Source organism: Episyrphus balteatus, chromosome 3 (genome assembly GCF_945859705.1).
Source record: "Episyrphus balteatus chromosome 3, idEpiBalt1.1, whole genome shotgun sequence".
Classification (NCBI taxonomy): Eukaryota; Metazoa; Arthropoda; class Insecta; order Diptera; family Syrphidae; genus Episyrphus; species Episyrphus balteatus.
In genome coordinates this window covers 125,955,110-125,976,986 of record NC_079136.1, presented here as the reverse complement: position 1 = coordinate 125,976,986, position 21,877 = coordinate 125,955,110, and the positions used below count along the sequence as shown (strand labels likewise).

Below are 21,877 nucleotides of genomic sequence, written 5' to 3'. Positions count from 1 at the left end.
AATATGATTAACATTTTCTTCTATTAAAATAATGGGAGCGGGTCATAATTCTGCTTGTCAAAATTCTGTACGACAAAATTCTGTAGGGTCAAAATACTGTGAGACCATAATTCTGTACGTCATTATACTGTAAATACAAAATTCTGTACGTCAAAATACTGTATGAACAAAATACTGACTTGCAAAATTCTGTTTTGTAAAATTCTGTACGGCAAAATACTGTATATCAAAATTCTGTAAAAATGCTGTAAAAAAATATCGTTTTGATAATGTACAAAAGTGCGCGCGCACTTTTTTACATTATCAAAACGATATTTTTTTACAGCATTTTTACAGAATTTTGATATACAGAATTTTGATGTACAGAATTTTGATATACAGTATTTTGACCAACCAGAATTTTGCTACACAGAATTTTGACTTTCAGAATTTTGCTCATACAGCATTTTGGACATACAGAATTTTGACATACAGTATTTTGGCATACAGTATTTTGAATACAGAATTTTGCAACATACAGAATTTCGACCCCAACCCTAAAATAATTTTAATATTAATACAATTTTTACTTGCTCTATAGGGCAATTCCCTAGATCAGTTTTTTTTATTTTTTTAATATCTCTTTTTTAACGCATATCTCCCATATAACGTTTTCGAGGTTTTGCAATTTTCTCGAAAACGGCTCTAACGATTTCGATTAAATTTGGTGTACGTAATACTCTTATCGATTCTAACAAAACTGTTTTTTCAGTTTTTCTCAAAAAATTCGGAGAACGGAAATATGGCGTTGCCGTTTTTCAAAAAATGACATATTTTTAAGTTCATATATTTCATCAAAGCATAAGTCAATTTTATTTAAAAAATTATAGACAGCATTTTGAAGTTTCAAATGGAAAAAATTTTTTTAAAGTTTAAAAAAAAATTTTTTAATTTAATTTTATTAACATTAAAATTTTTTTTTCTCGACGCTAAACAAAATCTTAAATTTCCAATAGATATTTAAGATAAAGATACTTTGGACCACAAGAGCAAGTACGTGCGACCCAGTCGTGCATTTTATTTTCAATCGACTACTGGATAAAAAAAACCAGTTGACATTTGATTCAATTGATTATGCGACATTTTATATTTCGGAGTGCCAATTTATTAAAATTCACTCTACTAAATAAACAGAGTGTTAAAAGGCAATGGATTTGAGTATTACTTTAGGGTTAAAAACTTTTAGATAGGTTATATCTGAAAATAAAACTAAAGAGGTTTTATTTCAGACTATTCCCTTTTTGTATTTTACTATAATCATTTTGTTTATAAACTTATTTATTTGAAATGAAAGTTAGCTCAATGGATTACTGATATTTTGTGAATATTTTTGAAAGTCACGTTTTAAATATGAGACGAATTTAACTATGATGACGTCTTAACAAATCTATAATTCTATAAGTTATCATTTCAAAGAATTAAAGTTGAACAGAAAAAAAAAAAAATAAATATAATTGATTTTTAAAGATTGTAAATAAGACCTCACAGTGCCAGTCACTTTTTTTAAGATTTGTTCTTACATTCAGTTGGACGTATTTTATTTTTAGTGTTGCGAGACTTTGAGCGGAATTCATAGTCGTCACTCAAGTTGAGAAATATCTTAGGCATTCGCTCATCACTGGAGTCGAAATTTGTCTCAAGTGAACGTCTAAGGAGAGTTTTTTTTGTATTTAAAAAAATCTTAACTCGAGTAACGACTATGAATTCCGCTCTATAAATTTTGACTAGATCTGATTTTTTATTTTGTTTAAGTTTAGTAATGAAAATAGTACGTATACGCCTCAGTGAATAAATTAAAACTGCTAAACTAAAAACAATTAATTTTTTGTTTTTACAGAAACCAGTATCGACGGGCCTGGTTCTTTACACAGGCACTCTTTTTGTGTATGTGTCGGAGTTATTAAATAAATTATTATTGTATGTAGCTCAGTATTCTTATCTAGTATTCTTCATAGTATAGCCCAGTCATTTTAGTCATTTTTAAGCCCAATCTGCGGAAAAATTCCTACTGGGCTGAATTTTGGTATACAGCTTAATGACGGCTTTGTTATGAAGATGTGAAAAATCGACATTGATATCGTGTCCGCGTTAAGAGTTATAGGGGTCAAAAGGTCACGAAAAGTTTTTCGCAAATATCTCGCGACTTATTGATCGGAGGTCATCAGAGGTTATATAAAAATTGATGGTGGTGAAATTATCTACAACATATGCCTAGCACATTTGTCTGTAAGATGAACCGTTTCGCGAGTAGAGCGCAGAGAAGGTGACTAGATTGCACTCACATACGAAAAAATACATATTTTTGGTTTATTTTGCTCGATTTTTTAGGTTTTTATCGAGGTAGCTTAAATTTTTTTAGTTTTATTAACTTATCTTATTACGTAAATACGAATTAACTAAAAAAAATAAAAATGTACACATTGGAATAAAAAATATTATGCAAAAGGGGGAACCATGTTTTTTGGAAATGTTGTATCTATGTTTCCCTTTTTTGTACAATAAGAGCCTTCATTATTAAGAAAACACTTTTTAAACATGGTTCAATTTTAGTTTTGAGCAGATAAAACCTAAAATTACTGGACTAAGTATAAACAAACAAAATAATACATTTTACGTATGTTCTTTTTCATGAGTTGTAAAAAGATTTATCGAAATGAATGTCCTCTTTTTGTTATTTAAATTTTCTGTTAAGATGCTTGACCAATTTTTAACTTAAAAAATTCAAAGTTTCTAGAAAAACTTTCAACTAACCTTCTTGTAAAACTCGAAGAACTAACTAAATTGAAGTTTTTTTTTATATTAAATATAGATTTGAAAATTCATTCAAAACTAAAGTCTCTTATGTGTGAAAGATTTTTAATTTGCATATTAAATTCATAAGAATGAAAGTGGTCACGTTTTGGTGCATGATTTTAAGAGTAGAATTGTTTTCAAGTTTCTGTTATTCTTTCGGGACATTCATAGATGAGGAAAGCAAAAACAAACATAACTTTTGTATGACCGTTCAGTAAAATTTAATTAAATTTTAATAATAAATGGAGTCTTATTCCAAAAATCTGTTTTTTTTTATTTGAACTCAAACTCAGATATGTAGTTTAAATTTGTTGGACAGTTTTAATTTAGGCGTTTAACAAAAAATTCAAAATCGATAAAACTGTAACAAAATTTAAAATACGTTATTCAAAAATAAAAGAAAACTCAAACCATCGAAAGGTTTTTTTTTTTTTAAATATTAAGAGCCTTATTTCTTTTGGTCACTGGGGTGTATGCGTAATATTTTATATGAAACATTTTTTTTTATTTAATTTTCCGTTTGACTATTTCTAAGAATCCTCATTCTGAAAAAAAAAACTTGTACCCTATTTATAAACAATTGCTCACCCAGCTTTTTGAAGAGTCGATCCAAATAATGGAAGATAAAAACCTTTGAATATTAAAAGGTTGACTTAATTTTGTTTGAAATTGTGCTTAAAATTTTCTACTAAATTTACCAAAGAACCACCAAAAACCATAACGAATATTTGAAAAATACATTCTTTTTGACATATTTTTCCTAAGCAATAGTTTTCTTTCACAGCTCAAATTATTACGTGTTCCTTGCAAAATCCGTCTACTTCTGTTTAATGCTACAAAAATCACAAAACTAAAAATTAAACAGCATTACGAAAAAATAAAAAAAAAAAAAAAAACAAACAAATGTTTTTTAACCAAAAAAATATATTATTATATTTTGTTTATACCTCAAATATATATAAATGTTATTAATATAAAAAGAAAAAAATAATATGTATTATCCCAAAAGTGTCTTATTAAAAAAAAAATCAACAGAAAAAAAATTACACATAAAATCCTTTTTGTAAACAAAATAGTTGAACATTAAATTTAAATTTAACAAAAAAAAAAAAAACAATATTTTTTACGTTATTGCTTCTTAGATAAAAAAAAAAAAAAACAAATTAAATTCAAATTATATATAAATATATATTTAAAAAAAATTAATGTATTTATAAATGTTTTATATATATTTAGTGTATTATTGTATTAATAAAACATAAACAAAATAAATAAAGATTGTATAAGCCCCCCAATGGAATACATAAACCCTTATGGATGTGAACACACAAAACAAAAAAAACAAAAATGCGCTTTAATGTTGTGTAAAAATTAGTTAAAATTTTTGTATGTAAAATTTAATTTTTTTTATTTTTTAATAAAATTGCTAAAAACCGGTTGCCAACGGCTTTTAAATTAATTGATAAAGCAAATAAATGCAAAATATATTTATTTTATAAATTTTTTCTAAAGGAAAGGTTCATAGAAGCATGACATAGTAAAGAAGTAAAAAAAAAAAAATAATTTGAAGACAATACAAAATAAAAAAAAATTGAATAGTTTAATAAAACCAAAGTAAAATAAATAAATAAGCATATTTTTGTATTTTATTAAATGAAACATTTTTTAATTAGTTTTTTTACAAGCATATAACGAAAACAAATAAAAAATATAGTTTTTTATAGAAACCAAAAAAAAAAAAAAATCAATATAAATAAAATTTATACAAAAAAAAAGCAGCAATGTTATAATAATTTATTTTCATATATTAATTTTTTATAAAAAAAAAAATAAGCAAAAGTGAATATTTTTATCAATAGTTTAGTTAATTTGTTTATAAATGAAAAATATTTTTGAGCAAAATTAGAAAAAAAAAAACAAAAAAAAATCGTTATTGATGGTTTCAGTGAAATTGTAAATTTTATTTTATTTTTCATGCAAAAAAAGAAGAAATTAACAACTTTAAACACACCGACATTCAATATTTTATATACAAAAGTACAATCATTTAAAAAACAAAATTTATCATTTTGAAAAAAAAAAAAAATTGTTTTATTAATTTTTGAAAATCTAACAAAACCTGCGAGAGAAAAAAAAAAACAAAACATTTTTTTATACATAAATATACAGGGAAACTCTAGACAAAAACGACATTCAGCTAACATCACAATCAGCACAGCAAGGATAACAAACAAAAACAACAACAAAACAGGATACACAGACAATTCAGCTACAATTCAGCAATAATTCAGCAAAATTAGCAAACATTTATCTACAAATGACGACGTTTCAAAACTAGATCCAAGAAAAAAAAAAAAAGAAACTGGAGATTTAATTTAATTTTTTGTTAGAAAGAGAGAGTTAGAAAATTTTAAATCATGTATGCAGCAGCAGGCGGTGCCTCATTGGCATCGCGACAAGCTCGTCAACGTCAACGGCAACAAAACAAAACCAAAGCAGCCCAAGCTAAATTACATCCAGCATCAAAGGCGTTGGCAATTCAATTAGCTGCTGGTGTTCCAGCAGCAAGTCATCAACAATCCAGACAATTTCATCAGCTGCCCTCGACTTATCTACGAACCCCACAGGCCCAGGCGCGCAAACTCAGTGCCAGCTATACCGCACAAAGTAAACTCCTACTGCCAATCGACGAAGGTGATGGACAATCGCTGCACACCCACCATGTTCATCGTCATCACGATTTCATCGCAAGGACCTCAAAGCTGGTACACCGACATTCGGGCAGCGGTGGGCCAACTTTCCACCATTCACATCTAACCAAATCAGCCACGGCTACCCTACCGTTGGTGTCACAAATGGACGCCACTCCACCGACTTCGCCACTTGTGGCAAAACCCATAGAAGAAGAACAGCAGCATCCATCTGATGGTGGACGCATGCAAATGCAAGTTCCACAAGACTCTATCATTGTCACACCCGCAACGCCAATGGCGTCACCAGGTCATGTAGCTCGCGACCCCACCACTACCTCGAGCAATGAGGTTAATATAGCGCCACCTATGGGCCAATTGGAACGCAAGTGTAGTGTTTATCGAATGCGTCGCAGTGATGCCTTCGAACAGGATATGGCGGACAATGCAGCGAATGCAGCACAACAATTCGAACCGCTATGCACCGATGAGACTAGTCTGATCTTTAAGGGTCTTCCAAATGGTAGTGGCGGTCATAAGTGGCAACCATGTGCGTACTGTGAAGAGGGGATATGTGTTTGTGAACACATTGAGGTAATTTAAATATAAAATTTGATGGCTTTTTGCTATAATATGATGTGCCAAAAATTATTATGTTGTGTACAAAATAAATAAAATTATATTATATGATTATTCAAGCCTCTTTTTTTTTTTTTTGATAAATATTTGTGTCGTAATTTGAATGCAAATGAGATCCTAAAAATAAGCTTTTTGAGAGTTTTTATGGTGTTTTTTTTTAATTATTAATATGATGTGTATACAGTAAATTTTTTTTATCATACTTAAAAAATATATATATAAAAAAAAAATATAATTATTAAATTAATATAACGCATGTTTTTTCTGGCTTTTAATGGTATAAACATTATATCCTTGTTATGTTTTATGGTATTATGTAATTATTAACAAAAAAAAAGAAAAACAAATATCTAAGTGTGTTTGGCATGCTATAAAATTGATTTAATATATAAAATGTTGACAGGGTTGTTTTTTTAAGGAGGGAATAGCAAATGATGATGATGAAAATGCATACGATGGAATTTTAAATTATTTTAAGGGGGGCATATGGTAATATAGTATTATTTAATTAATATTTATTTAGGTATTTTTGTTTAATGATTTCTCTAGGGGCTGTTGGGTCTATAAATAAATGTCGTGTTGGGACCAATTTTGGGTTGGGTTTTTGATGAATCAACATTTTGTAAGTGAAAAGTTATGGTTTTAGGTTATGTCAATTTTATCTTTAGTTATTGCAATATTATACTCTCTGCTATAATTTACTAAAGAAATTTAATCACTCAATGAAATTATTTAAGCATTCAGTCAAAAATACAGAAAAACCAGCTAAAGAAATTCCATTTAAATTTGACAATCTAAAAGAATGTCAGTACCGTGGCATGATTCTAATTATGTATCTTATTTTTCCATAGACCACTAAATTTTTCTTTATTTTTGTTTTAGAATTCGAACATTGTCAAAATGATGAAAAAAGAAATTAAATTAGAGAGCGAGGTTAAATTTTTTAAACATCATGTTAACACTCGCGTGTTTTTGTTTTTTTTTTTTTCTAATCTCGTTTTGTTGTCTGAAAGAGATGAAAAACGAAATTTAAAAAAAAGGAGGTTAAACGTTTATCCACAAATTATGTATTTAAAAAATAGTAATGGAAAATATTCTGTTTTTTTTTTTTTAATTTTTAATATTGTCGAAAAGATGGAGAAGGTCTACCTAACTTAAAATGTGAGATAGTGAAAAATTCAATTCAAGGTGTCATGTTGTGTTATTCCTACGTTTCAAGCACTGTCATAAAAGGTGCAAAAAAAAGACAACAAAAACTAGAACAAAATTTTAATCAAAAATTGACCAATCAATCAGAAAAATGATTGAAAAATATCATTTCTGAGTCATTATTGTTTTACTTTATGTCTCTAAACGTTTTTATGAAGTTGTTATAAGTGATTTTAAGAAAAAAAATATCTGTTCTTGTGAAAACTTTACTAAATAAATTTTAGAATGGGCAGGTTCAGAAACGTTAGGGACTAAACATTTTGGTAATTTCTCGGTCTCTGATTGGTCAGCTGTCAAAAAAAATACTTCCAATTTAGGTAATTTTATTGGAAAGCTGACTGGAAAGTTAGGCAAGAAAATTTTCCCTAAAAATTTAGGAAAGTTTTTTTTGTCAACATGACAGAGCAGATTGTTTTTAATTAAAGAATAAATTTAGCAAAATTAAATTTATTTGTGAGAAAAACAACTAAAAAGTGCATTATCGGTTATAATTAATTTTATTTATTCATTACAGTTAAGTGAAATTTGGTGTCTTACCCATGCGACCGGTAAAATTCTTAAATAAATTTCAAAATTTGACAATAGGATCACATCTAAACTAATTTAGTCAATTTACTCAAATTTCCGTTCAGAAAATGACGTTGCCTAAATATCTAGTCCCTAATATTTCCTAAACGTGCCCAATTTCAAGGTCAACCTTTATAATGTTCTTATAAGGTGTTAAAGAAGTTTTACTTTTGATTTACTTATTTTGTTCTAGCTGTTCGTCAAATTACAGAATTGCAATTCCAGCTTGATTTAAGCTTAAATTCAAAAGTCTCCCGATGCTAAAATTTAGTTAACAGTTTTAGCCCAGTTGTGCACTGTTCTAGTTAAAAATTCACATTTTTGTCTCCAAGTGTACATTTTATATGTGTCACAATTTTGCGCCTGGTGTAGTAAAAATGAAGAAAAACAGAATAAGCTTTAATTTACATGTTTCTTATACTTGTTATAGACTCCGTTTTATGAAACTCATTGAATTCGTATTGAATCTAATAAACACAATTTTTTATACGATTCACTCTGGACGGTCTTTTTTGGACCGATCCTTAACCTACCGCCATATAAACCAGGGATCTTAATTCTTCATCTAACATAATAGCAAACAATTTTTCACCTTAAAAAATATTCAATTTTGTTTTTGGGTTCAAAGTTTACAAAATATCAAAACCCATAAAATCATAACTACGCATTCAAAATTTGTAAAATATACATTTTTTGTCTCTGCTATTCAATCCCCTTCGCATTGGATACAATCGGGACTTAAAAAAATTCACTTAATTTTTGTTTTGGTTTGTAATTGTAAATTTTCAATCCAACTTAAATAGTCAAATAATTCTTTGATTCTTTCTTGATCTTTCAAGCGGTATAGTTTTTTTTTTTTTTCAATTTAATAATGGTTTTGTAACATTTTTATTTTATTTAAGCGACAGAAAATTTTGTATCAATTTTCAAAGATTAATCTTAAACAGTCACTGTGGCGTATGAGTAACATTTTCTTTTGTTGATAAGTAATTTTCTTCTTTGAAACCAATTTAATTTTTGGATCTATTTCACTTGCTTCACTTAGATTGATAAATTCATAAAAACAAAAAATCTTATTGGCAACCCTAATATATCATTAATTTTCCCGATTTTATTCAGCTGACGACGAAATTGATTTCGAATTCCTTTCGGTGTGGTGTGGTGTTTTACTGGCATCTCGCAGGTATTTGCTCAAAAAATCATTAACTTGATACATAATGGATTATATAATTAAGGAGCAGTTTCTTCTTCTACCATATTTTTGTTGTTGGTTGTGGTTGGGTTTGTGTATCCTGATCCCACCGGACGACTAACGACGACGGTGGAGAGAGTCATTAAAAACAGCATACTAAATTTCACCTGAATAAGAATTCCTTATAAAAAGAAATGAAGCAACAAACAACAATTCTCAAATTCAGAAACCCAAAACGACAAAGACAACGAAACGACTATGACGATGACGATGTTGACAACAAATGAGAGTTTTCAACCTCTCTACCTTTGCTGTCGTATTATTATCATACTCTACACCCACATGGTTCTAAGATAAAGTTGATAAAAAAAAAAAAATATTTTTATACAAAAAAAAAAAAAAGTAAAAATAAAAATTCAAGAAACACAGGTAAAATGTTTATTTTTGGCAGCACCCAGCACAGGTACATACCAACTATACATCTGTTGGTGGTGGGCTTATATACGAAAGTAGTGTTATATATTTCTTATAACTGTAACCAGGGCGTGTACGTAATACCAACAGCAGCAGCCAGCCATCAGCCAGCAGGCTAGCGCATGCAGGTGAGAGTCTAGAGGTGTATGCTTTCCGGCAATCGATAGCGGTGTAATGGCTTTGGAATGTTCGCTATTCATATTATCCCATAAGCAAAAGGAGGAGAAACACATTGCAATATAGGATTAGAGCTTACTTAGAGAGATACGATATAGTTTTGGTTTGGTAGTAGGTTTTTTGGTTTTTTTTTTTTCACAACTATATTGAAGTATCTACACAATGTAACATTGTAGTCGTCTATAAGAACCCAAGGAGAATCACTATGCTATACTCTTGGGGGATCAATTTGGGTATATAGTTTGGAATTAAAATGCAACCCAGTAAAATCTGTGTGGTTGTTGCCTTCAATTAAGTTGCAATGTGAAAGTAATCTTATTTTATGTTACGAATTAAGAGGTTTTTCTATGTTACGAGTATTTATAAAGAAATGTAAGTAAATTTCAAACAAATTGTTGAAGGTAGTAGTTTTTTACTTAGTCCAATGGAGGTTGGTTTGGAGGAATTGAATAAAGAAATTTTATACAATAGGTTTTAACTTTGATTAAAAAATTGAAAGTTTTGAAATTAGTTGTATTTTAAAAATATAAGCCCGGGTAAATCTTTAGAAAAAAAAAAAACAAAAAGTACCTATAAATAAGTAATCCCAAAGTTTTTCGTAACATTTTCAGATATTATCTAAATTTTCATGACTATCCTAATATTTGTTTGGGTTACTATAAGATTTATATCAAATCCAGATCAAATCAGAAAAGTTTCTTGGAGGTCAGGTTTGCTGAATTATTTGAATATACATATACATATCTTTGAATCACAGTCGGATTTTGGATTTTCGAAAAAAAATCAAGATAAACCCCTTGTCTCAAAAGGGGTTCTATCGGGATCTATCAAGCACACAAAATCAGGGAGCTTTTTTTAGATAATTGTTGTAACTAGGTCTTAAACAGAAACAAACTAAAACTATACACAAATAAATAATTTTTTAATTCTTACCCATTTTTGACTAAAGAAAAAAAAAAAAATAAAATGCACGACTGGGTCGCACGAACTTGCTTGGAGTTAAAGTTGCTTAAATTTTTAAGACTTTTTATTAGTGGAGTAACTAAAGCTCAAAAATTGGCAATATTAGGGAACCCGGCCGAACAGCTTAGATTTTGATGATCTTTTTTTTCAAACGTCGGTAATTAAAAATACTTTAAAGTCTATAGATTAAAAATTGCCGGTGTTGCCGTTTTGATTTTTTAAATTTTATTGAAGATTTTTGTGAACAAAAAAATTTTTTTTTCCAAAATTTTTCTTAAATTTCATAAATTAATTGATGCCAAAATATTGTCTAGGAAATTCAAGGAAAAAAAATATATGGGAGTGAGGGACAATCTTCCATAGTTCAAGCGATAGATGCAATTTTCTTATTAATTGACTTCAAACACAAAAAAAAATATTTGAACACAACGGCAACACCTACAATATTCAAATATACATTTTTTAAAAGCTAGAAGCTTAGTCATATATGTAAAATTAAAATTAAGTTAATTGAATGAACGGCTTTTGAAAGAATGGTAATTGAACTCAGATTTTTGAAAAAAAAAATTATTGAAAAAATTTTAACACGTCGTTTTTTAAATTTGGTCGTAATATAAAATGCATTTATTTTTTTATTTTTTTTGGCCGCATTTATTATGATTTCAAATTATAAAAGGAAATTCCAATATCTATTACGGTTTATGAAAAAAACTAAAAAGTATTTCATTTTCGAAGAACTTTTTTAATAAAAGTTTTGAAAAAAAATGTAACTTATTTTTTTTTTAAAGTTCAACATCTAAACATAAAATTATTTTTTAATCATTTAATAACCCTTACTGTTGCAAGTTAAATAGCAAAAATTTAAAGTTCCTATTTACCACAGTCTTTGAGAAAATTAATTATTTCAATGCAAAAATTCAGTTTTAATAAAAAAAAAGTATTGAAATTGAAGTAATTTTTCATATTTTTTTCAAAAGTATGATATATTTTACCTTTTTTGCTTCGAAATTCAACTGATAATATTTATGGCCAAAAATTTTTTTTAAATAAATTCATATTTTATTAGAAAAAGTTTGGAAAAAAGTAATTTTAAATTTTTCTAATAACATTTTTTTTTTAATTCTGAGTTTGAGGACCATTTTTTCAAAAAGTCTTGATTAAATTTAGTGGATTTAAATTTAAGAGAAAAGAATGAGCTTCTGGCTTTTTAAAAATTCATTTTAAAATATTGTAGGTGTTGCCGTTGTGTTCAAAATATTTTTTTTGTGTTTGAGGTCAGAATGTTAGAAAATTGCATTTATCGCTTAAACGATGGAAGATTGTCCCTTACTGCCTTCTATATATTTTCCTTAAATTACCTAGAGAATCTTTTGATATCATTTGTTTTATGAAATTTAAGAAAAAAAAATGGTTTTGTTAAAAAAAAAATTAATTTTAATTTTAAAAAACAATACGGCAACACCGGCAATTTTTAATCTATAGACTTTAAAGTATTTTCAATTACCTACGTTTGAAAAAAAAAAAATCGTCAAAATCAGAGCTGTTCGACCGGGTTCCCTAATAATTTGCTTTAGTTACTCTACTATACAGGGTGTCCCAAAAGTAATGGATCAAACGAAGTATGCTGATAGGGGATCTTAAGGGCTCTCAGAATTTGGTAACTTGTTCATCCCAAATCCTTACGTTTTTCGATTTAATGCAATTCTTGTGAAATTTTGAAAAATCCCTACTTTGCAACAGTATTTTGCTTCCTGCTGCCATTATTGATTTTTGTTTTTTACAATTCTTTTATAAAACATTGACAAATAATTAGGAACAATTAATTAATCAAAATATTTTTTATTCCATACACCATTCAGCTGCAAATTAACTAACAGTTTCAAGTTTTATAAAAAATCAATTTTTAACTTTTATTTGAGAGCAACACCGCAAACAAAATTTCTACGGTGTGAGAATGGTTTATTATTTCAAAAAGTTGCCCAGTTATTGTAGTTTTCAAAAATGTATAAAAGTTTCCAAAGTTGCACTTAGATCGCATAATATTACAATTTGAATTCAACAAAACAGGGTTTTTCAGAACAAAAAACAACCAAAAATAAACACATTTTCTCGAGCTGTTATTTGTTTATTTTTCTTTGAACAAAAGCCTCTATTTTTGTTTGTATTTTTGTTTTGAAAAACCCTGTTTTGTTGAATTCAAATTGTAATATTTTGCGATCTAACTGCAACTTTGGAAACTTTTATACATTTTTGAAAACTACAATAACTGGGCAAGTTTTTGAAATAATAAACCATTCTCAAACCGTATAAATTTTGTTTGCGGTGTTGCTCTCAAATAAAAGTTAAAAATTGATTTTTTATAAAACTTGAAACTGTTGGTTAATTTGCAGCTGAATGGTGTATGGAATAAAAAATATTTTGATTAATTAATTGTTCCTAATTATTTGTCAATGTTTTAGTAAAAGAATTGTAAAAAACAAAAATCAATAATGGCAGCAGGAAGCAAAATACTGTTGCAAAGTAGGGATTTTTCAAAATTTCACAAGAATTGCATTAAATCGAAAACCGTAAGGATTTGGGATGAACAAGTTACCAAATTCTGAGAGCCCTTAAGATCCCCTATCAGCATACTTCGTTTGATCCATTACTTTTGGGACACCCTGTATATAGAAATTTGGAAAATGTAGGTACCAACTATATAGCTAAAAAAAAAACTTTTTTAAAAAACTAATTTTTTATAAATAATTTTTTGGAAAAAAAAGTTTTAAAATAAAATTGGTATGCCATTTTGTAGAAATCACTAATCAACATCTAAAAACAAAATTTCAAAAAAATTCAATGTCCCATTTTCGAAAATTTGATTTTTCAAAAAAAAAAAAATTTCAAAATTTTTTTAAAAATCCAAAAATTATTTTTTGGAAATTTTATTTTTGGTTTATATTTAAATTATATAAATGCTTATTCAAAAAAAGTTTCGTTGAAATCGAATAAGCAATTTCGGAAATAATCGGATTTGAAAAAAAACGGTTCTATGGCAGGTACCGTTAATAATGATTTTCAAAAAAAAAAAATTTCATTGAAAGATAGACCTTAGCTTAAAACTAGCATTTGAATTTTTTAAACAAATAGAGCCGTTTTTGAGATATTTCAATTTTACTAAAATCGGTATATGACAAGTACCGTTATTTTTGGTCCAACAAAATTAATTCCAAAAACCCCTCTGGAGAGTCGCCAAATAACGCTACATACCAAGTTTGACATTAATCGGTCTATCCGTTTAGGCTGTAGCTCCTTATACAGACAGACAGACAGACTGACAGACTGACAGACTGACAGACTGACAGACTGACAGACTGACAGACTGACAGACTGACAGACTGACAGACTGACAGACTGACAGACTGACAGACTGACAGACTGACAGACTGACAGACTGACAGACTGACAGACTGACAGACTGACAGACTGACAGACTGACAGACTGACAGACTGACAGACTGACAGACTGACAGACTGACAGACTGACAGACTGACAGACTGACAGACTGACAGACTGACAGACTGACAGACTGACAGACTGACAGACTGACAGACTGACAGGCTGACAGACTGACTGACAGACAGACATACAGACAGACAGACAGACAGACAGACAGACAAACAGACGGACTTCCGGGACCCACTTTTTTGGAAAACCATCGTAATTTCATGGAAAAATGTTATCTCAACTTTTTTTTTTTGTACGAATGCATAACTTGATATTCATATTCATGTAGTATCGCAACTAAAAAGAAACACATTTTTAAGAGATTTTACCTGGTGCAGGTTTTCCTAAATATCATAAAATCTATGAGTTTTCTGGCAAACTTGTGAATAACTTTTTTGTTCATTATTGTTTTCTTCATAAGAAGAAATTATAAAACACAATCTTTATTATACATTTATCGAAGAAAATCGGCCCCAAAGTTAAAAAATTATCATGGGTAAGAAAAAAATAATTCCCTTTAAAAATTAATATCTGAGCAATTAAAAAGGTTTATTTAATTTTTTAAATGCAGTTACAAAGAATAGCATTTCTTTTAAAAATGAAGACATTAATGAAGTTTCTATCATAAATATTAACGGAGTTATTAACATTGACATGAGTAAAGGCATACCAAAGTAAGCGTTTTTTTTAAATCATCGCTAAATGGTATCAACTTTGCAGATAGAGAGTTACTGTAGAACATTTTTTTCTCAGAATATACCCTAAAATACACCCTGTATTTTTTTCGGATTTTCGAAAAAAATTAAAGGTTAACCCCTAACGTGATAAAAAGGCATGTAAAAAAAATTCCTCCAAATCCTTCGAATGAGACACCAGAAGATTCTTTGCGGTCTGGTTGCTGAGTTATTTGCCTCCAAGCATATTTTTTTTCTTACATTCGAAGGCAGATATCTGCGGACCAAAGTCTCGAAACAAGTTTTGGTTTACATATACGATTTTTTTTTTATATTATCGAGAAAAAATCAAGGTTAAACATTTGTATAAAAATAATGCATTTTCAAAAAATTCCTCCAAATGCCTCGAGTGAGACATCAAAATACAAGTCTCTTTAGTCATAGCTGAAAACTAAAAGTTTCTTGGAGGTCTGATTGCTGAATTTTTTGCAATCCAAATATTTTTTTTCTTACATTCGAAACCAAATACTTTCGGATCAAAGTCTCGAAACAAGTTTTGGTTTACAGATGTTCACAATGAAAAGACATATCCATTTATGTAAAAAATTTACAAATCTATTTATTTTAAAGATTTTCGTGAAAAAAATCAAGGTTAACCCCTTGCCTAAAAAAAGCATTCTAAATAAATTGATCCGAATCCATCATGTGAGATATCAAAAGAAAGGTCTTTTTAAACTCTATTCATAGTTGAAAACCAAAAGTTTCTTGGAGGTCTAGTTGCTGAATTATTTGCAATCGAAATATTTTTTTCCTTACATTGGAAAGCAGATACTTTCGGATCAAAATCTCGCAACAAGTTTTGATTTACAGATACGAGTTCACAGTGAACTGGCCTATCAATTAATGCAAAAAAAAAAAAATACAAATTTATTTTTTTCGGATTTTCGAAAAAATCATGCCTAAAAAAATGCATTTTCAAAAAAGTCATTCAAATCCATTGATCGAGTGAGATATCCAAGGAAAGGTATCTTTAATCTCTATTCAAAGCTGAAAACCAAAAGTTTCTTGGAGGTCTGGTTGCTAAGTTATTAGCTTCCAAACGTATTATTTTAAGCGAGATATAAAATAAATAAAAACTTAATCATGGGGGAATCCTTTATTATATACATATTTGAACATTCTGTTCAAAACTCATTGAAATGAAGTTGATAAACCTCTAAGTGGCTTAGCTCATGCCGAGGCATACACATCAATCACACTTCATATTCCCAACAAAATCACTGTGATTGTACAAAAGTTGAAAAAAAAAAAAAAAATTAATCTATCACAAAAAAAAAAAAAAAATACTTCGTGAAAGCTTTTTTATTTCATTTTTATTATATTCAATAAAAAAATAAAATAAAAAGGAACAAAAAAAAAAAACTTCCCACAACTATTTTTCCCAATTTGAAATCTGAACACAATTGATTGAAAAACATTCACACAAATTGAAATATTGAAAAAAATGTAGGTATATATTCGTATGTATGTGTGCAGATTAATATGTATAGGTTATAGTTCCCGAAAGGCTTAACTCCGGCCAGACCGGAATTGCCCATCATGCATTTTGAAGTTTTATAAATTCCTTCTGGTGCACCAGGCACAGAGTCACTAGGCATTGGAAAGGCCAGGCTATTCCACACCCCTTATACCTCTCTCTCTCTCTTATTGTTGGCACAATAGGTGACATTGGTATCATGATACATTGAAGCACTCGTTTTGATTGGCAATTAATTGACACATCTGCCATATTGTATCGTAGTCCATACATGTATGAACCTACATTCGACGACTCTCGACTATGCTATGCAATCCCATAGTGAATGCAGTGCTTTTTCAATTGCACTCTCAATTGGTCTCTCTCTATCTCTCTCTTCATCTAGAATTGTGTGTTGTTGGATCTTTGTTTGTTTTGTCGATTTGCCATTCTGATTGATTGACAAAAAAATTGAAAACATATTCAATTCCAAGAAGAAAAAGAGAGGTTCATTTTTTTGCTTTATCGAGTTGGAAAAAAAAAGGTAGAAAAAGACCAAAAGGTTTTTAAGCCTATATGCATGAGAATTCAAGCCAGAAAATGATTCTTTATATAGACACCGACAACGACGCCAACGATGAAGACGACAATGACTATACCCAGAGATGTGCATATTTGCATATTTGAAATATAAATCGATTTTCTTTTTGGGAGGATAAAGGATATAGGGGATATGTATAGAGAGACTTTGCCATCAGTAGAAGAAGAAGAACAAGTGTCTGATGTGCACACTTAAAGATCGAACAATCTCAAGGATCCCACTTGAGAGCAGTGTTAACGATAGTTGCTGCTTTAGCTTTGCTGCCAAGCCTTATTGATTCAATTAGGATGGAACGTCAAGAAGAATATACACCAACCACCTTTATATTTTTGTGAAGAATATAGAGACAAGGATAGAGATAGGAAAAATATATATAGAGACTAGAGAGACATACAAAGAGGCGGTGATGGTGACATGCAATCTTTCACAGCCAACAACTTTTTCCAAAGGCACATCGCATGGAAATGGATTAAGTGCATAGATATAGGGTAACAATAACACAAAAAACAGTGGGGATGAATAAGAACTAAATTGAATTGATTTGAATTGAATAAGAAATATGTCACTTTTGAATGCACTCAAACTAACCCGAATTGGAAAACTTAGCTTAAGTTCCCTTATTTTTGAAAAATATAATGTTTTTTCAAATAGACTTCAAACAAAGTAATTCATGATACTTTAAAGAACAACTTGTGATACCACCTTAGAGACGAATCTGTGATAATTATTAAAGAAATCTGTGATATTTACCAGGGAAATTCGTTACTCTTTTAGGCGAAATCCAGTCAACCGGAGCAACCTGTGAACTGTGATACTTAGCAGTTATTTCCGTGATACTTAACAGAAAAACCTGTGATACTTAATCTGTGACCTAAGGTTAGTTCGTGATTATTTTATACGGATTCCGTTCCGAGCAATACCCCAGAGTAAATTTGTGGAACTTACCGGAGCAATACGTGATCCTTTACGGAACCTTCCGTGATAATTACAGAAGAAAATCGTTCTACTTCCTTGAAAAATTCAGTTGTTCATTGTGTGATACTATCAACAAAGCAATCTGTGATACTCGGTAGAGAAATATTCAACATTTACCAGAGAAAAATGTTCTATGAAAAGTTCCGAAAAAAGTGTGATATATTCAGTATAAACATTTTTATACTTAACAGAGTAATCTGAAATTTTAAGTAGAGAATTTTGTGATACATACTGAAGAAGAGTGTGATAATTTTTTGGTTATGTTACGAAACCGGTTCATGATATATATTGGAGAACATTAGTGATACAAGGGATAGTGATAATTGGGAAATGTTTGGTGCTCGCATTAGTAATTAGTGAATCTTAGCAGAGAACTCCTTGATAATTGCTAAGGATAGTCCTTGCATAGGCCAATTTTGCAGTCTTTAATAGTCTGTGATACATTTTGGGGGCGGTTTTTGATGATAAGTCGTTCTTGTAGGTGAAACTGTAAAAGTTAACACGCCTATCCGTATTATTTAAAGTGATTTTTACCGAATGATTTGTGATATTTAACGGAACGATTTGTACTTAGCAGAAAAATTTGTGATATTAACCAGAATAATCTGTGATATTAACTGAAATAATATACAAGATTTAGCGGAGTATTTCATGAATACTTTCTGAAAAAAAAAAACGTGATATTCTCACTGAAAAATTGTGACACTAAATGGAGTAACCTGATATTTTCTTAGTAGAAAGTTCCGCGATTTTTGGGGCAACGATTGTACTTACAGAGTCAGTTCATAATCTGTGATATAAGGGTTATTCACAGTAATCTGTGATATATAACAAGGCAACTAGTAATTCTTGACATGGTATGCACATTTATGTTCATACACGTAACACAATCCATGGTTTTACCGAGCAATCCCTGATATTTAACGGAACAACTTGTGATATTTTCTGAAACAACGAACTGTCCATGATATTTACACTAGTAACTTACCAGATGACCTCGTTGATGGAGCAATCCAACAAATTTCTATTTATTTATTTTTTTGCTCGTTATTTTTGCCTTCAATAATATGTATACAGCCCCACTGTTAAGCACACTAAGAGAGATATACTGAAATGGCTTTATATTTTCTAACAAAAGTCTGAGCATTTCCTTATAAGCGATATGAAACTATATGAGGATGATGCTGTTGATGATGAAATCTACTGCCTTTTGTGGTGCTGCTATTTGCCATTGAAGCATTTTGCAAATAAATTCATCTTAACGATTAAAATCTCAATCAACAAGTTCTTGTGAAATTTTCGATGAAAGGTGGAGAAAGGGGGGATTATATTTGTTTAATGTTTATTATGTCAACATAAATTAAATTGATAACTACTTATCCGTAAACAAAAACCAAACACTATAAAAAGTGGGAGAAAAAAAGTGTGCAACAAACTCCGCAAATGGTACAAAAGACAATTACTTTCTTTTTTCTTAATGGTTCAGACAAAATTATCTACAGTTTTTTTTTTTCAGGAAAAGCGGAGTGTTTTACAAGTCAAAATCTTTATAAAAATGTCATTATGGAGTCTTAAATAGCTTTACCGAAGTAATGACAAATAGAATATAAAAAAAGTATAAGCTTCTACCGAATTTACATTAAAGCAGCTAGGAAGCTGTATAAGAAGTATTTTCAAAGTTTCTAACTCACTAACCGAAGTTTTAACGAAGCCCGCAAAGGAAACCAACATCTTCTATATCTTTATAGACTTTGCAATTTCTTTTCATCACTAATCAGATCAGATTTCGGTTTTTTTTTATTCTTTCGTTATGTATCGCTTCCGTCATTTTTCTTAGTTAGTTAGTATTGACCGATATTGTCTAAACTAACAGAAAGTTAAGATTTTTAGAGTGTATACTTGAGCTACCAAAACTTTCTAAGTTCTCTCGTGTAAAGTTTCCTGTCAAGAAGGCAAAAGTTCATTCTCGTAACGAAGAAAACTGACAAAAATAATAAAAATTATTAATTCATTCTCATACATAATCCCAGGAGAAAATTTCATTTCGACTTTTAAAAAACTATTTTCCCCCACCACCGAAAATAACGAACGAGACTCGTTAGATGAAAAAAATCGCTTAGTTTAGATTTAAACTATTGAGAACTAAAGGAACACCTCAACAATTCGATCTAAATTGACCTTTCTGTTGATACTATTTGCAGGAAACCCTTCGCAAGCGACTTTTTTTAACTTCTTTCCAATTTTCTGGTATCTAAAATTGTTTGCAGAATTGATATTTTTTTTTTGACGGGAGGAAATCTTCAAAAGACACTTGGCAGTATTCGACACCAAGTAGTGTGGGACTCTTAACCACTAAAACCACCTCTTTATCAGGACCAATCTTGAGAGATCGACATCAGATTTTTCTTTCTTAACTTTGTAAAATCACTTTGGGGGAAGTTTAAACTTTTAATACTTTCCCATGTTTTTTTAGACCATAAGCTCATGAGGCTTGGTTCTTCTTAATCTCCGAACATGGTTTCTTGTATTCAAGACGGACACCATTTCAGAATTGGTATGACTTTGCAGTCTCTGATTATGCGATACAGCGTATTTTTTAACAACTTCTGTAACCGTTTCTATTTGTAGGTCACGATGTAGATCGCTATTTCTTATGTACCAAGGTGCATTAACTATTCCACGAAGGAATTTGCTTTGGAATTTTTGGATGATTTCGGTATTTGTTTTCTTTGTACAGCCCCATAATTGGATACCATAGGTCCAAACAGGCTTTAGTACTTGATTATACAGCATTATTTTGTTTTGGGTTGATAAATCAGAGTTGTTACCAAGTAACCAGTACATTTTTCTATATTTCAAGTTTAGTTCTTCTCTTTTCTTTTTGATGTGCTCTTTCCACTTTAGCTTTGCATCCAAAGTCATTCCAAGGTATTTGGCCGTATTGGCGTAAGGTACAGCTTGATTATTAATGAATATTGGAATATTGTTTATCTTTTTATTTGTAAAGTTTATATGTGAAGATTTTGTTTCATTGAGTTTGATACGCCATTTTTCGGTCCAATCTCTGACTGTGTCGACGGCATATTGCAGCTTTACTGCTCCCCTAGAGACACATTTGTCGGGTACCAAAATTGCGGTATCATCTGCAAAAGTAGCCATTATGGTGTGATTCCCAACTGGGATATCCCTTGTGTATAGTAAATACAGGGTAGGACCTAGGACACTTCCTTGTGGTACACCGGCTTCTATTTTCTTCAATTCCGAATATTCTTGATCGTACCTTACTCTAAACAATCGGTCTGAGATGTACGATTTTAATATTTCATAGTACTGTCTGGGAAGATCCCTTTGCAGTTTGTACTCAAGTCCCTCATGCCAAACCTTGTCAAAGGCTTGAGCAACATCGAAGAAAATAGCTGAACATACTTGTTTTTCTTCTAATGCTTTTTCTATTACATCCGTTATTCTATGAACTTGGTCTATCGTGGAATGTTTATTTCTAAAGCCAAACTGATGATTTGGGATTAACCTTCTTTCTTCTATAATTTTGCTAAGTCTCTTCAGAAGCAGTTTTTCAAAAACTTTTGCCATAATTGAATCATTTATTTGCAAAACATGATAAGTCCACTTTTTTTCAAAATTCGTTTTTTTGACTAAATTTGTACTCCAGGGTTAACCACGTCTGTCTTTAAAATATGAAGTATCTACTCCATCTATATCCGATTTTACAGCTACGCGAAATATTTTTTTAGTATCAAAAACAGAATAAGTCCCGGACTTATCATTTTTTGAAAATAAACAACAGCTTCTTTTTGTGTAAATGGTATATTAGATTAATGGCTGAAAATCTTAAGTTTAAAGCTACTTTAAAGTTAAATAAG

At 29.8% G+C, this 21,877-nt stretch overlaps 1 protein-coding gene and 1 long non-coding RNA gene across 3 annotated transcripts in view; both read left to right on the top strand.

The window, feature by feature from the left end:
* Positions 1-4,270, top strand: part of LOC129916849 (uncharacterized) — an 85,973-nt gene extending 81,703 nt beyond the window's left edge. For both annotated transcript variants that reach the window (XR_008772554.1, XR_008772555.1), the window contains exon 3: positions 3,617-4,270. This is a non-coding gene — a long non-coding RNA (uncharacterized LOC129916849). The remainder of the gene's footprint in view (positions 1-3,616) is intronic.
* A 479-nt stretch (positions 4,271-4,749) lies between these two features.
* Positions 4,750-21,877, top strand: part of LOC129916825 (uncharacterized) — a 60,258-nt gene continuing 43,130 nt past the window's right edge. The window contains exon 1 of the mRNA XM_055996999.1: positions 4,750-6,116. Coding sequence (XP_055852974.1) covers positions 5,250-6,116 — 867 coding nt within the window. The 5' untranslated portion in view covers positions 4,750-5,249. The remainder of the gene's footprint in view (positions 6,117-21,877) is intronic.